Source organism: Leptopilina boulardi, unplaced genomic scaffold (genome assembly GCF_019393585.1).
Source record: "Leptopilina boulardi isolate dan_hultmark-lab unplaced genomic scaffold, ZJU_Lbou_2.1 LbouV2_384, whole genome shotgun sequence".
Classification (NCBI taxonomy): Eukaryota; Metazoa; Arthropoda; class Insecta; order Hymenoptera; family Figitidae; genus Leptopilina; species Leptopilina boulardi.
Genome location: NW_026137956.1, coordinates 1436289 through 1453801, shown reverse-complemented (window position 1 = coordinate 1453801; position 17513 = coordinate 1436289). Strand labels below are relative to the sequence as shown.

Sequence of the window (17513 nt, the reverse complement as noted above, 5' to 3'; positions counted from 1 at the left end):
TTAAAATCACATATCATAAACAGTACCAAAAAAAAATCGATTATTACATAAAGTTTAGTAAAAATAATTTAATTTAATAAAATTTAAAATTAAATCATTTATTTATATTTAGTAATTTTGAAAAACATTTAAAAATTATGTACCTTGATAATATAATTATTGTTGTGATTTTTCAATTTGGTATTTACTTTTCGAAAATTAAAGAAATTCAATTCACTTTTTGTATAAAAAAGAAATTCATTGTTTTAAATTAATAAAATAAATTAACAATAATTAACAAATAATTCACTGAATTAAATTAATGAATAAATTTTACTTACAATATCTTTAACTGGATTTACAGACTTTCCAATAAAAGAAATTAACACGTATTTAGGAATAAAAAGAAACTTCAAAATTAGTGACTTTAATCTCATTTTTGATGTTTTTTTTATGATACAAAAAGGAACTTGAGGAGAACTGTTATTTTTCTACATTTGCAAATTTAGATATTTGGAAAAAAAAATAATTTTTTTTTTTTTGTAATTTGAATTTATAAACGTATAATTCTGAAGTGCCACGAATGAATAGAGTGTACTTGTCATTGACGTTTCTGATAAAATTAATGGTTTACCAGTAGATAAACTTTTACTTGTAATATTGTTTGTAATAAACTTGGATTCTATAGTTTCTGTTTTAGATCCTATTTTCCTTGATATATGCAAAGAGTGATAATAGTGATAATGAAATATTTACATAATGTATACGAATAGTTTGTATGAAAAGTGGTTTAATAATATTAATATAATAATAATAATATATTTTAAATAAATAAAATGAAACAATTGTTTAATAAGATAAAAAAAAACCTAAATTAATTTCCCAATTAATTTCTCTAATTAAATAAAATTGATCTTTATTACGATTTAAGGATCAAAGGTTTAAATTTTCTATTAAGAAAATAACTTTTATTATTTTTAATTTCAAAAATTTATTTTATTATAAAATATCATATTATGTGAAAATTGTCTTACAATTATAAAGTTTAATTTAGTTGAAAATTTCAAAACGTATGATGATTTTTTTTAAAAATTTTTTTATCTTAATTTCTTAATTTATATGTCAATTAGTTTTTAATGGAAATTAAAATTTTTAATAAAATAAATTATTATTATCTGCGACCTTTTTCAATACATAACAAATCATAGTACATGCCCTTTTTTTCAATTAATTCATTATGTGTTCCTGTCTCAACAACTTGACCGTACTGCATAACACAAATTTTATCAGCATTTTCAACTGTCGAAAGTCTATGAGCAATTAAAATGCAAGTTCTTCCTTCTTTTGTTTTATCAAGAGCAGCTTGTACAATCTAAACAAATAAATTTTTTGCAAAAAATAAAATTTTCTTTTTTCCAAAATATGATTGATGGTTTAAAATGATTTTATTTACATTTTAATTAAATTAATTTTTCAAAAATTTTTCTTAAAAATTAATTATATTGGATTATTAATTATTGGATATTGAAAATTAAAGAGAAAGATTTATTGGATTATTTTAGGAGTTTTTGGTTTTTATTTCTGTATCACGAAAAGAAATACCAAATAGCACGTAAGCTTGACGCAAGCTTCAAATGTCCCACCTAAACCAAGCTTCCATGGTAAGCTTGCCGAAATATTGCAGTGTAAGGTTACTGCAAAATTGCACAGTAAGATTATCGCAAGATTGCTCAGTAAGCTTGCACGGTAAGCTTGTTGCAAGGTTGGTGCAAGGTTGCCAAATAACCTTGCCATCAGTACTATGCAAGCTTGCGAAAATCTTATCTTGCAATAATCTTACATTGCAATCTTTCTGTAAGCTTACCATGCAACCTTGCGATAATCTTACTGTGCAATTTTGCAATAAGCTTACATTTCAATCTTTCGGTAAGCTTACCATGCAATCTTGCAGTAACCTTACACTACAATCTTTCGGCAAGCTTACCATGCAAGCTTGGGTTAGGTGGGACATTTGAAGCTTGTCAATATTGCGTAGCAAGCTTGCTGCAAGGTTGCTGCAAGTTTACGTGCTGTCTGGGATGAATGATTAAAATTGAAATAAAATTCCTATGTGCAGTGAAATAGAAAATCACACAAAGATTTAATCAAAAATGCTAGATATAATTATTTTTTAGACGAATTTTCATTTTTGGAATTAACATTTATTTAAATTTTTTTTAAATTTATTTTTTGAATAATTTTTAATTAACAGAATTTTTATTTGATAGAATTCTCAAAACGCCGAATTTTTATTTGTCCGAAATTGCAAATGGATGAACAAACAATTGACAAACAAATTTCGGCGTGATTTTTAAAATTCACCAATCACGATTTTCTTGACAACTTTTGATTAGTGAATTTTAAACATTGCGCGGAAATCTTTCTGTCTATTGTTTGTTCGGCCATTTGCAATTTCGGATAAATAAAAATTCGATACATAAGAATTATGTTTAGTAAAAATTTGTTCAAAAAAGAAATTCTGTCAAATGTTAATTCGAAAAATAAAAATTCGTCTAAAAAATAATTATATCCAATAAGATTCTTTAAAATGAAAATTTTAACTAATAATTTTTTTGGGATAATAATACGCTCACCCCCCCAAGTCTGTATATGTTCCATATCATGAAATTTGAGATTTCTAATATTGTTATAATTTAAGTGATGTAGATTTTAGAATTATAATTACTGAATGAGAAATGCTAAATGATACTAATAATTAAAAATTATAAAATCTATAGTCAAGAGAATCAAATGCAAAGCACTTTGTATGCTTCGTCTAATTATTTCTATAATTGAAGAAAATTAAAATTATTAAATATACTTTTGGTTCTTACTTTTCTAGATAAATGGGAGAAACCTTGAGGAAGTTATTATATTACATTATAATAAATGAAAATATGATTTAGATGATGGAACTTAAGAAAAAAATTGAGAAAAAGAAAAAAAAATGATAATTACTTTCTCGCTTTCCGAGTCTAAAGCAGATGTTGCTTCATCTAATAGCAAAACTTTTGGATCTCTAATAAGCGCTCTGGCAATGGCAATTCTTTGCTTTTGACCTCCAGAAAGTTGAGTGCCTCTATCACCTAATTTTGTCTCATATCCAAGTGGTAAAGCTTTAATGAAATCGTGAGCATTTGCATTTTTTGCTGCACTGATTATTTCCCACATTGACACTTCTCTTGTATTATCACCATAAGCAATATTTTTAGCAATTGATCTTGCAAATAAAGTTGGTTCTTGTGAAACTAATCCCAAATTCATTCTTAATGAGGATTGTGGAATTAAGTCAATGTTTGTCTTATCCAGCTCCTTAAATTAAAATTAAAAAAAAAAAACAATTAAATTATAAACTTTAAATAATTTTTAATTTCTTTCCAGAAATTAATTTTTCAGTTACAGTCGCTTCAAAAAAGGATGAAATTGAAATTTTTTTCAATACTGTCAATAAAAAATTAATTAATATTTTGATAAGAGAAATATATTTAATTTGATGTGCGGATATTTATGTCGTCATTGTTGACTTAAAAAGAAACGTTTTTTAAAAACACAATATGAGTCATTGCTACTATATGGATATAAACATATAATTAAAATAAATAAAATGTATTGAAAAATATTAAAATATATATATAATTTTTATAAATATAAACTTTAAAAGTATAAAGAGAAAAAAAGAAATAAAAAATATATTAAAAAAAGTTAGAAAACATTCAATTATTAAAAAATTCTTAGTGAAATTATATTTTTATAACAATAATTAGTGACATTTAAAATGTTAATTAATACTCTTGTTAATAATATGAAGTTTTTTTGATAATTAAATTTGTTCTTATATGGCGTAAATTACTTAATTAACGGATTTGTACAATACTTGCCACAGATCCTAAAATAGGATCGTAAAATCTTTCCAATAATTGTACAATTGTACTCTTCCCGCAACCACTGCCACCGATAATTGCTACTGTTTTCCCGGATGGCACTTCTAGATCTAGGTCATCGAGAATTCGAATTCCTGGTCTCGTTGGATATTCAAAAAGTACTTTTCTATATTTTACTGAATCGTTAGGTGTCTGAAATCAATTAACAAATTGTCCTTTAATTTTCTTTTTTTAAATTGAGACAAAATTATATTTCATTAAAGGTGTGATTATTTTGAGGCTAAATCTAATGCTGCATTTTTTATTAAAATGATAGAATTTTTTTTATGATTTAGAAAATAATTTTTTCAAATTAATATAAAATTATTTGAAATAAAAATTACTTAATAATTAATCAAATTTGTCCCACAAGAAATGCGGTTGTATTATTTTTTTAAATCTATAGAAATATTTGCTGAACGTTAGCAATTGACTTGATCATCAATTGAAATTGTTGAATAATTTAATTTTAATAATTTTCATCAAGATTTTGGAAAATTCAATTATTTATTTATTTATTTATTTATTTGGAACATAACGGGACATGCCCTTTCGTACAAAAGTACTCCTAAATCTAAAAATTACAATACTATATTTTACTAAATCTAGGTAGCCACTTAAGAAAAGATATTTTAGTTTTCGTTTAGCAAGATATTACGTAATGATGATGTGAATCGTGTGACATTATTATCAAAGAAATTAATGTCGTTTGAAATCATGTTTGCCTCTCTACTGAGTCTAGCAATCAATGAGTTATTACCATAATTAGTTCTGTGAAATGCCACCGAAAACAATGTATATCGCCTAGAAAACATTCTGGGCACTGATAAATTTATCATAGAGAGAAGTGAAGGACAAAAGATAGCTCCATTCATAAGTCTATACAAAAAAGCCATATCTGCAAAGTAAAACCGTGAATTTAACAATGGTATATTTAATACCGATCTAAGTTCCCTGTAATCATGTGTATGCAAGTCAAAGGGGATATTGAGTAATCTCGCAGCAAATCTAAGAAATTTGTTCTGAACACGTTCAATTCTGATTATATGGAAGACGTAGAAAGGTGCCCAAATGATACATGCATATTCTATAATTGTTCTGACAAGTGTCAGGTACAAAGTCCTGATGGTTAACATGTTATGAAAAGCAGAGGCACATCTCATTATAAAACCCAAGACTTTAGAGGCTTTTGAAACAGTCTCAGTAATATGATCATTAAATACTAAATTACTATTAAATACAACACCCAAATCACGCACCCTCTTTACTCTCTCCAAAATATTTAAAATATTTTTCAATTCAAAATTCTCCAAAGTTTAATTATTGTTTAAAGCTTATAAAATATCTACAGAAATTCAAATTTACGAAAATTTTAAATAAAAATTTCTTGAAATTTAATTACATCTAAAAAAAAATTTGAACTCCAACTCTTCCAAATTTAATTAATAATTGAATGTTAATTCAATTGAAATTTTTTTCCCCTAATTTTTATCTATATAATTCTTTGTTTAATTAAGTATTTCAATAGTTTTAATATCCAATTTTTCAAAAATCCAATTATTTAAATCGTTTTTTAATTAATGTTTATATTTACAACAAAATTATAATTTTTGGAATCTCAAAAAATGCAATTATTTCGAAAAAACTTAACTGTAACTCCATCAAAATTTAATTATTTAAAATATATTTCAGTTGAAAATTCTCTAAAATTCAATTATTGTCTGAAATTTGTAAAAAAAAAAAATTAAAATTTTAATTAAAAATCTTCTGAAATTCAATTATTTCACAAATTTTTTTTCAATAATATTTTAATCATATTCTTTGAAAATTTAATTATTTAAAATATTTTCCGCAATTCTGAATTCGAATAATGTGCATAAATCAGACTTGAAAAATTTTCTTTTTCTGTAATGTAACTTTAAATTATTTTTTAAAATTTGTTTTAAAACTTAATTGAAAGCTTGAAAATTTTTCTCTGTTTAATACGGGTGGTTCAAAAAGAAATTTTTTTTTAAAAATATTTCTGTGAAACATTCTTATTAAGGAATTAATTAATTGTATTTAATATTGCTAATAAAAAATTGTTAATAATATCAAAAATTTAAAAAAAATTAAAAAGTTAATAAAATAAAAAAACAATTATTATTGTATTGTAATCGCAGTATTACTGTTTTGGATCTTCGCCAGCTTTGGGCCAGTTTTGCTCTTTTTGGTCTTCACCAGGCTTGAGCCAGTTTTACTCTATTAGGATCTCCGCCAGCCTCGAGCCAGTTTACTCTATTGGAATCTCCGCCAGCTATGAGCCAGTTTTGCTCTATTTGGATCTTGTCAGCTTTGAGGTAGCTTTTCTTGGAACTTTCAATAACCTCGAGCCATTCCTTCGCCAACGTTGATTCTTCAACAATCTCAAGCCATTCTACCGCCAATATTGGGGTTTGTCGACTTGAGCCAATCTTAGTCCGTTCCTCAACCGATTGATTTCAGGAGGAACAAAAATTAAAGTAAAGTCATTCTGATTTATATTTTACTCTGGAAATTTTAATTCTGAGTTCTAAGTTTTTGATTCTGCTTTCAGTGGGATCAGATATTTGAACAAAATCAACCTGCCAGTTTCTACGAGAGATAAATTTGTAAAAGTAAAAAAAAAACAAACCTTTGGTTCATCTACAAAAGCATTCTGTTTCCTACTTGTTCCCTGATTTCGAAGCCTTCTGCTTCGTAAATAAAACAGGTTTAAAAGAAATAGGTTTTATGCATCTCCTTCTGAGACGTAATATTATAAACTAATTAAATTTATTTAAAATAAAAAAATTGACTTTTAGATTTTTCTTGTAATGTAAATCGACTAAAATGACTTTTTTTTTCTTTCAAAAGTCAATCCGAATTGAAAATTTCAAAAATTATAATTTTTATTTTACAATAGATCTTTGACTATTGCAGTGTTATTTTTCTCGGCAAATGGAAAATACTCTTATTCTAAAATTCATCAATAACTTTATACAAAAATCGATAAAATTCATTGTTTACCTCTTCAGTTTTGGAGATGTACATTGGATCTTGAATTCTTGGCACTCGTTCAAAAAGAGCAATTATATTAGTTGCAGCTTTTAGTCCTCGTTGAACGTTGGGAGCAAATGCTGAAACATTCGCTACCATAACAGTGCCAATAATAAGTGCTTGGGCCACTCTAGAAAATCAAATTTCTTAATTTAAAAATTCCATTCAAATGTTTAATGGTTAGATTTTAAATATGATAATAAAAAAAAAATCTACAACTAATTGCAGCTTCTTTGAGACTATAATTTTAAAGCAATTGCTACCGTAATAAAAAAAAGAAACCGACACTCACTTGAATACACTTGAGTAATATAAATGTTCCTCCTTTATTAAAATTCCCCCATAATACATGCATGCAGCATAAGCGAAATATACAACTGATCGTGCCATAGCAAAAATAAGACCTTTATATTTACTATTGCTTTTAGCAATTTCAAGCGATGGTTGCAATGCTTTAATATAATTACTGTGACATGTTTCTTCTAATCCCAAACCAACAACTGTCCGATAATTACTCACTGCTTCAACTGCCATCTAAAAAAAAAATATTTTCCAATTTTTAATGAGCTACAATCTTTTACAGAAAAATTGTTCTTATTATTATTTAAAGGGATAATTTTACTTTTGTTGATAATTCCAAATCCTCATGATAATTACAGGATTCTTTTCTGTACATTAAATTTTGTAAATAGGTTGTGACCAAAATTAATGGAACAAAGAGAGTGCCAAGTAATCCCAATTTCCATTCATAGTAAATTGAGAGGGCCACTGATAGTATAATGGTACTACTCGATTGTATAATGGTTCCAATTCTCTGGCCTGTTGCTCCTTGAACAGCTGCTGCATCGGCAGACAAGTTTGAACAGAGAGCTCCTGTGCCATTTGATGGATTATCAAACCATCCTATCTCTTGGCGTAGCATGGTCTTGAATATCAAACCACGTAATCTCATTGTTAAACACTCAGCGGCTATTCCAAAACAATAAATCTGAAATTTAGGTTTATTTCAAAATATAATGATAATTTACCCTTCCATTGTTACTATAATTATTATTGTATTTGAATTATTATAAATTTATAACTTTTGGATTGTGTATATTGTTGAAACATAAGTTATTATTTATGAATATAATTTGTCATTTTTGAACGTGTTCCATTTAGAATTTTTAGGATTATGTTTATTGTACTATTTAGTTTTCAATTTAAGAAAAACAGATTTAACGAACCTTCGAAACGCCATCAAATTTATAGTCTAGCTCTCGACAAATTTGAGTTTTTCAATATTTTATTATTTAATCCGTGTTTTGTCTACACGGAAAAAACAAACTAACTATTTTAGCACCAAACTGCTTTATCCTTTATTAGTATGCAATTTCGTTTACCTATTAAAGTATGAAATAATGCTTTTTTAGTTTAAAGTAAGTCCATACTAAATAAGTATAATGGTTATACTCTTTTAGTAATAGTGACGTACTTTAAAAGCATAAAGTTGATGCCCGCGAAGTACGACATATAGTCTACCTAAAATAGCAAGAGCTTCTTCCTTTTTGGTGTATAAATTCTTGCAACCTGCGTTTTGGCCACGCCTCCTTCTCCTTCCAACCATTGATATATCGATATAGGCCAAAACGCAGGTTGCAAGAATTTATACACCAAAAAGGAAGAAGCTCTTGCTATTTTAGGTAGACTATATGTCGTACTTCGCGGGCATCAACTTTATGCTTTTAAAGTACGTCACTATTACTAAAAGAGTATAACCATTATACTTATTTAGTATGGACTTACTTTAAACTAAAAAAGCATTATTTCATACTTTAATAGGTAAACGAAATTGCATACTAATAAAGGATAAAGCAGTTTGGTGCTAAAATAGTTAGTTTGTTTTTTCCGTGTACTTATCTTAATATATTTTACTACTACCCTCGCATCGATGGGTGTCAACTCTAAATTACGATACTTCTTCGAATGGCCCTATCTATTGTAATTTATCCTTAACTATGTTGCACTTATAATGATATTTCTTCTTTTTCACCTTCATCCCTTCCACTGTTACATTCCCCTTCCACATTTTACAAATCGTTATTCGCACCTTTGTCAATGTAAAACTCAAAATCTTGACCAGATTTAAATTTCAACCGTATACTAGAGCACACAATTCTAATTTAAGCTCTTAATCTATGTATTAGTACCTTCCAGTTTTTGATTGTATATATTAAAGTTACATTTTGTTATTTAAACATAAAGTTATTATTTGATGCAACCTATAACAAACCTCAGCACGGAATTCCAATTAGCAATTTTATTTAAACGAAAATTAATAAATTGCAAAAAGATTGGTAACGTCAACATATATCTTTTGGTTCTTTCTAAAATGATTAACTTAGGGATAAGAGGACAAGGTTGCGTTTTTCATTGTTTGTTAAATTTAAAAATAATTTTCAATGAAACAGATTTGAAGAATTTTTTTTGCAACGATAAATAGCTATTGTCCATTATTACACAAGTAGTAAAGAACAGTAAATTTGTTATGAGAAAATTGTTTTGTTAAAATATTCATATATTTAAAATTTATTTGATTGCTTTCTCAAAAAAAAAAAAAAAGAAAAAGACAACTGTTTAGGCATTCAGCTAGAATCTGAAGAGTTGAACTATACTGTTTTATCATTCAACCTTCATAAAAATTATTTATTGTGATACTAAACTAAACAAGAGAAACGAATCATTATAATAGAATAATCATTTTTTGAGTTTATCTGAAAATTTTGAGGTAATCTGGATGTGCCCTACTGAAAATCCCTGTATAAGATCTTGTACAATTTCCTGTACAGGATCAGCAACTGATCTTGTACAAGTTCTGACCAGTTCCTGTACAGGAAAATGCATACGAATTTGGAACAAGTTCATGTGAAAGATCTTGTACAAGATCTGGTGCAAGATCTTGTACAAGAAAGATACTTGTACAAGAAAATGTACATGATCTTGTACAATTTCATGTATAAGTACTTGTACATGAACACGTCCATGTTCTTGCACATGTTAATTCATGTTTTTCTTTACTAAAAATTAAAAACTTCAAAGGCTGCGCAATAGTTTACTTTAACCTTTACAGCTGCGCAATAGTTTTTAGCATGCATGAGTTACGAATCTTAGTGGTTAAAAATTATCAAAATCTCAAATTTTATTAAAAAAAAAAAATTTTACAACTATACATGTGCAAGAACATGAACGTGTTCATGTACAAGTACTTATACATGAAATTGTACAAGATCATGTACATTTTCTTGTACAAGTATCTTTCTTGTACAAGATCTTGCACCAGATCTTGTACAAGATCTTACACATGAACTTGTTCCAAATTCGTATGCATTTTCCTGTACAGGAACTGGTCAGAACTGACTTCGGATTCAGTGAGAAAAAATACATAGGAATATACCACCGTCTGACACAATTTTTGACATACAGAAAATACTTGGTATCTGGGGGTTTTCGGGGTCGCTGATTATTAATCTGATGTCAGATTTTCAAAATTCAAAATGGCGGATTCAATATGGCGGTCAAAATTTTAAAAAGTTATAAATTTTTTTTAAAACTTGGTATCTAGGGGTTTTTTTGGGTCGCTGATGACGAATCTGATGTTAAATTTTCAAAATTCAAAATGGCGGATATAAAATAAAAAATTAATAACTTTTTAAAAATTTGATCGCTATATTGGATCCGCCATTTTGAATGTTGAAAATCTGACATTAGATTAATAATCAGCGACCCCGAAAACCCCCAGATACCAAGTTTTATAAAATATTAATAATTTTTAAAAGATATCTTTCCTAATAACACAAGATATCTTGGGATATATTGATAATATCCCGCAGATATCCTAGGGATGTCTTATGGATATCAAAAGGATCTCTTAAGGATATCCAAAAATAGGCGGTTTGGATATCCTTTGGATATCCCATGGATATCTGAGGATATCCATAGGATATCTTCTGTATATCTCTATAGACATTCATAAATGTCCTCCAGATATCCCACAGATATCATCAGGATATCCCATAGATATCGTCAAGATATCCCACAGATATTTTCAGGATATTCTCAGTATATCTTCTGGATGTCAAGAAGATATTCTCAGGATACTGTTTTTAAAGTCATTATGAGACTACGAGTGAGAATATTCTGTGAATTAAATTTTATATAAATAAAAAAAAATGCAACTTGTTTTTCGAGAAAGTTGTTTAATTTGAAAAATTATTAACTAATTTTTTTCTCATTCGTGATTCATTCCTTTATTCATATGCTTAATATTGTCAGAAAATAAATTGGCTTTAAACAATATAAATTCTTCCCCGCAAATAACGAATAACTATTAATATTAATTATATATTAAGTGCATGAGTTTATTTAAAAACTTTGAAAAATGCGTTTCAAATCTTCATTTAAAATAAATTAGGAGCTCATAAGATTTTTGTTTTTATTATTTTAGCTTAACAATTTTAACCTTTAAAAATATATTTTTTGAGATATTAAATATCCCGTGAATATCCTAAGAATATCCCACGGACATCCTGATGATATCCCATGGATATCCTGCGATATAATATCCAATAGATATTTTGTGGCTGTCTTAGGGATATCCTGTGGATATCCTATGGATGTCCTGTTGATGTCCCACAGACCGGCGGTTTGGATATCCTAGGGATATCCCAAGATATCCTGGGGACCATTCTAGGATATCCACCATTGATATGAATATCCTATGGATATCCTAGGGATATCCTTTTGTTATGAGGGTTGTCACTTTTTATTTAGAGGTTGTTTTCACCCCTAAAAACCACAAACGACTTGATCTAGCAAAACGGCCAGACACGGGTATTTTTTTTTGGGGCCCTAGTTTCTGAAAATGTTGGATTTTTTTGTGGGTCAAAAAAAAAGTTGAATTTTGTTTGACGGTGTACTAGTGTAGTGTTTCAGCCAAAAAAAATTATTTTTTTTTATGCCTGTGTAATTAAAAATATAAACCAACCTGAATGAAATTTGATATTGCAATAATGGTTCCAGCTATTAAAAAGTATTTACAATAGACACTTGTACGTCTTAGAATTTCTTCAGTATCGGGAATAGAAAGTTCCTAAAAGAATAATATTCCAAAAAAAAGTGTTAATTATAAATACACACGTGTAATTCAAGTATTCAAGTGAATATAATGATTATAAGAATTACTTACTCCTATGACATCTCCGAATAGAATGGAAAATATTGGTGGAGAACAGCCGACAATTATAGTAGCAATACAAGCAGCCATTAGATATGGCCATTCTTGTTTGCTGAGTTTTAAAATTTTAAACATGGAAATCTCTTTGGCTGGTATTGTCTCAAAATCCTCGTATGCAATCTAGAATTTCATGCTTTTGTGCAAATTCATGCACAGATCGTAAGTTCGGAAACGTTAAACGTTGCCAGATTCATTCTACTGTTTTAATATTCAAATCTACATGTACATACTATTTTTTTTATTATTTGTAAATATATAAAAAATATTTAGAATTATTGTAAGAGTATAAGAAGAAAAAATTACTATTACTCAGAAGGTACCAATTTTTTTTTTTGTACAACAATTAATTGTTCATAAATTATTATCATTATTATTAATATTATACCAATTTTATAGTAATAATTATTATTATAAAATTGGTATTAACTTTTCCAAAAAGAAAATCCAAAATTTTTTCAAAAAATGGTACCATCATTTCTTTTAGAAGATTCTGGCTACGCTGTTGATCGAAAATCAGTTAATTTATTTTCTCTTTGTAATTAAATAAAAATATCGATATTTTCTGATTAGTTTTGTCAAATGTTGTTATTTTTAATTTATTACTAACAATATATATATATATATATATATATATATATATATATATATATATATAGTTAAAATATAAATAAAAAAATAATTTTTTAATTACTCTGATAAAAATATATCGGGTTGTATTATTACCAAAAGTAATAATTAAAATTTATATTGATTAGAATTAAGAACATTTGACACTTGCTATTTCTTAGAATTATAATTTAACTTATATTTATATTAAAAATAATTAATTTGATTTCACAAGTTAATTTAACTAAGTCAATTAATTTAAGTAATTAATGTTAAATTAGTTATTTTAATTTTTCTTTATAGGTAACGTAATAATATGTCAAATGTTCTTAAAGATGTGGAATACAGTAGAGAAGGAGAAGAATGATTTATTAAACACTTAACTGTCAGTGTGAAAAATATGGCTCATAAATTTTTAAGATTGCAGTAAATACATCATGTAAAGTTATTTTAAAGCTAGAATCTTAATTAGTTGTTAAAGAAAAAGACAAGTTTTAATATACTAGAAAGTTATTGAAGTTTGTTGATTTACAATATAATTTCGATTATATATTTAAAATTATAATTTTTCCAATAGGGAAATATAACATATTAATTAATTTTTAAGTTTTTTTTTTTAATTAATTAATTTCTTCTCACAAAAAAAATTTTTTAAATCTATAAAAATGATCCTCCTAATGTAGTTTCCCCCCTTAAACATTTTAATGTAGAAGGACAAATAAATTTGGGACGCATGATTATGTTCTAAAATACATTAGTTAGAATTTTCATTTTATGGAATTTCATTTGTCATAATTATTTTTGAGCCGAATTTTTATTAGTTAGAATTTTTATTTGCTCGAATTTTTATTTACAATAATAGACATTTTAAAGAATTTTTATTGGATAGAATTTCATTGCATAAAATTTTCTTTCAGATGAATTTTGATTTGTTTGAATTATTATTTTATATAATTTCCATATAACCGATTTTTCATACTACAGAATTTTTACTTAACCGAAAAATCATTTAACAGAATTTCTAATTGATAGAATTTTTTTTGTCCGAAATTGCAAATGGTCGAACAAACAATCAACAGAAAGATTTCAATGCGATTTTTAAAATTAACCAATCAAAAATTATTCATAAAATTGTGATTGGTTGATTTTAAAAATCGCGCCGAAATCTTTCTGTAGATTGTTTGTTCGACCATTTGCAATTTCGGACAAATGAAAATTCTATCAATTAGAAATTCTGTTAAAAGATTTTTCGTTTAAAAAATACCGACACAGAAATCTACCTTACCGACCAATGGTAAAATTCGGCTCAAAAATAATTATGACAAATGAAATTCCATAAAATGAAAATTCTAACTAATAATTTTTAGAACATAATCATGCGTCCAATAATTTTTTATATAAATATACTGATATCGATATTTTTTAAAAATTATTATCGAAAATTTATGGGATCTAAAGAGAATATTAAAATTGGAATATATATCACATACCTCAGAACTGGAACTCGATTCATCATCGTTTCGTTCCTTCTCGTGATGTGCATCATACATTTTTTTTGATTCCCCTCTGTTTGATTCATGAGTAACTGAAACCTATTTTACAAAATTTTAAATTATACAATTATCTTTATACATATTATTTTTTAATTAAAAATTAAGTTACCTATACTTTTATTTTAAATTTAGTTTTTTTTTCTATTATTATACCTGTGCTGTGACAAGAGAATAGTAATGTCCTTTAAGTTTCATTAGACTATCATGATCTCCTTCTTCTACAACTTGCCCATTCGATAAGAGAATTATTTTGTCAGCATTTCGTATTGTTGATAATCTATGGGCAACAATTATTGTTGTCCTTCCTTTCTTTGCCTAAAATAAATAAATTTTCTATTATCAATAATTGTGGGTCCCGTGCAAAAAAAAACCGTTTATAATGTTTTAATGCTCGAATTAGCTGGACCCTGAGTCGTAATTTTTTTCAATTTTAGTTTTTTTTTGTTTATTTAAATTTTAAACAAAAATGAAAAATTTGTTAAATAAATTTTACCCTTTTTTACACTCATAAACTTACTTTGTTTAAAGCAGCTTGAACTTTAGATTCACTTCGATTGTCAAGTGCAGAAGTTGCTTCATCAAGAAGTAAAATTTTTGGATCTCGAATCAAAGCTCTGGCTATTGCAATTCTCTGCTTTTGTCCTCCAGAAATTTTTGCGCCTTTTTCACCTACGATTGTGTCGTATTGCTTTAAAAGTGATAGAAATTTGTTATATTATTATATTACATTCAAATATATAAAGGTTTAAAAGATAGATTTAGATGGTTCAAAAATCGATATTTTTTAAATGTAGAAGTATTTTATGTATAAGTATTTAAAATACAAATTTTTTTAAATAAAATTATTTACAAAAATTTGTAAATTTAATCTGTGTAAAAAATGACCTAAAAGTTTCGATGAAAAAACGTCGTTCTAAATATATCTTTCCCTTTAAGAATTTTTTGTGAAACCAAAAAATTTGTTGATTTAATGATTAAATTAATTTTGTTAATAAATTTTAAAAGTGTTTGATATTTTTAATTTTAAAAATCATGTATCGAATCTTTTTTTAACAGCGATTTTGAATATCAATTTGTATATAGACATAATATGTCAAATACTATATTATAGTTACATTTGGCAATTTCATTATGAAATCATGAGCATTTGCTTCTTTAGCGGCAGATAAAATTTGCTCCATATTTGCGTCCATTAAACCAAATCGAATGTTCTCAGCTATAGTAGTATCGAATAGTGTTGGTTCTTGTCCAACAATACCCAATTGACTCCTAAGCCATTTAACGTTAAATTTTTGAATATCATGTCCGTCTATTAAAATCTAAAAATCATAGAAATACTTAAAAAGCAACATTACCTCATAATTTTTAAATGGGCGTATATTGAAAATAAGTATACTGAGTAAAATATGCTATTGAATCAATAGCATTTTTGCCAAAGGTATAAAAATTATTGATTCAAAAGCATATGATATAGAATCAATATAAAATATTTTACAAATTTTATAGCATATGCTTTTGAATCAATAATTTTTATATACCTTTGCAGGAATACTGTTGATTCAATAGGATATTTTTCTCAGTGTCTTAGTTAAATTTTTTCATTATTTTCACCAATAGTTACAAGTTACATATTTGTTTATTTCATTAGATAAATATTTTTTTTTCTATCTTTACCTTTCCCTCTTTTACATCGTAGAATCTTTGAATAAGTTGAATGCATGTTGATTTTCCACATCCAGAATTTCCAACTATTGCCACTGTTTCTCCTTTATTTACAGTAAAGTTCAGATTTTGTAATACCTGAAAGTAAAAATATATTAATTTTTGTGAAATTAACAGATTTTTTAAAATTCTATTAAATTATTTACCTGAACTAATTTTCTCGACGGATATTTGAATGCAACATTTTTAAATTGTATTTTCCCCTCTAAATCCGATAATTTCAAACCGTCTACAGATGAACTATCAATGGATGATTCTCGTTTAATAACAGAAAGTATTTTTCCAATAGCAGCTCTTGATATAGCGAATGCATCAATAAAATTAGCAGCAATGTGCAAATTAACTGTTGCCATCATTATACTGAAAAAAACCTAAAAAAACAACAACAAAAAATAATATGAAGTATTTTTTCGCATTTTTTTTTTCTATTTTTAAATTACCGTTGCCATTGATTTTGGTGTGTATTGTTGTTCCTCCTCTGGGAGAAATCTGTCATCAAGAATAAAATTGACTCCATTCCAAAATGAGACAGAATAAGTGGCGTAAATAAAAAACCAAAATAAACTTGTACCAATGGCAATCAAAATAACTCTTTTAGCATTGTGTTTGTAAATTTGGGACAAATTTTTCGTGTACATGTTAAATTCATTTGTTTCACCACCAAAAGCGTAAACAGTACGAATTGCACTCAATGCCTCTTCTGCTATTGATCCAGCCTCTCCGTAAACTTCCATTTCCTCTTTTGCTGAATTAGATGCTTTCTGTTTTAATATAAAACTTTTAATCATTTATTTATAAAGAAATAATTATATAATTATATTATTATATATTATATTATTATTATAATTAATTTTTGTGTACAATTTAAAAAAAATATATAAATAGTAATATAATGGTAATTAAAAAAGTAACTTTTAAAATTATGTCATATAGAACGTCATATTTTATATAAAAAAAAAAAAAAAAATGACAATGTATAAATTGAATATACCTTGAAAATTTAAAATTGAGTTTAATTCAGTATAAAGAATTTCACAGTTTTGATTACCTTTGCTGTTTTAAACATGATTAAAATCATAACAGGAAATGGACTAATACAAATGAGTGCGAGTTTCCAACCAGAATGAAGAGCGACTGCTAAACAACCAAGAACTGCGAATGAATTGTGAATTAACATTACCCATTTTTCGCCAATTCCATCTTCGAATTTCATTATGTCTCTGTAACGTTTCAATTAAATGTTATTTATATAATAATATATATATATTATCAAATAATAAAATCTATTATTATCAATTTTATTTATGTAACAATAAAAAATATCACTACAAATCATTTTTTAAGTATTACTATATACGAACATGT

General features: G+C 26.4%; 1 protein-coding gene and 1 long non-coding RNA gene across 2 annotated transcripts in view; both read right to left on the bottom strand.

Moving 5' to 3' along the window:
* LOC127288345 (uncharacterized) overlaps positions 1-17513 on the bottom strand; it is a 32020-nt gene that overhangs the window by 10594 nt on the left and 3913 nt on the right. The window contains exons 3-19 of the mRNA XM_051315737.1: positions 17197-17368; positions 16589-16909; positions 16295-16519; positions 16101-16226; positions 15542-15745; positions 14944-15114; positions 14580-14741; positions 14364-14465; positions 12220-12387; positions 12019-12123; positions 7618-7983; positions 7288-7529; positions 6966-7125; positions 3897-4091; positions 2977-3330; positions 1154-1351; positions 321-470 (exon numbers count right to left, since the gene is read on the bottom strand). Coding sequence (XP_051171694.1) covers positions 321-470; positions 1154-1351; positions 2977-3330; positions 3897-4091; positions 6966-7125; positions 7288-7529; positions 7618-7983; positions 12019-12123; positions 12220-12387; positions 14364-14465; positions 14580-14741; positions 14944-15114; positions 15542-15745; positions 16101-16226; positions 16295-16519; positions 16589-16909; positions 17197-17368 — 3421 coding nt within the window. The remainder of the gene's footprint in view (positions 1-320; positions 471-1153; positions 1352-2976; positions 3331-3896; positions 4092-6965; positions 7126-7287; positions 7530-7617; positions 7984-12018; positions 12124-12219; positions 12388-14363; positions 14466-14579; positions 14742-14943; positions 15115-15541; positions 15746-16100; positions 16227-16294; positions 16520-16588; positions 16910-17196; positions 17369-17513) is intronic.
* On the bottom strand, positions 4684-6955 carry LOC127288352 (uncharacterized). Its single transcript, XR_007844027.1, has 2 exons — positions 6107-6955; positions 4684-4836 (listed from the first exon to the last, which is right to left on the bottom strand). It is a non-coding gene; the product is annotated as an uncharacterized LOC127288352 (long non-coding RNA).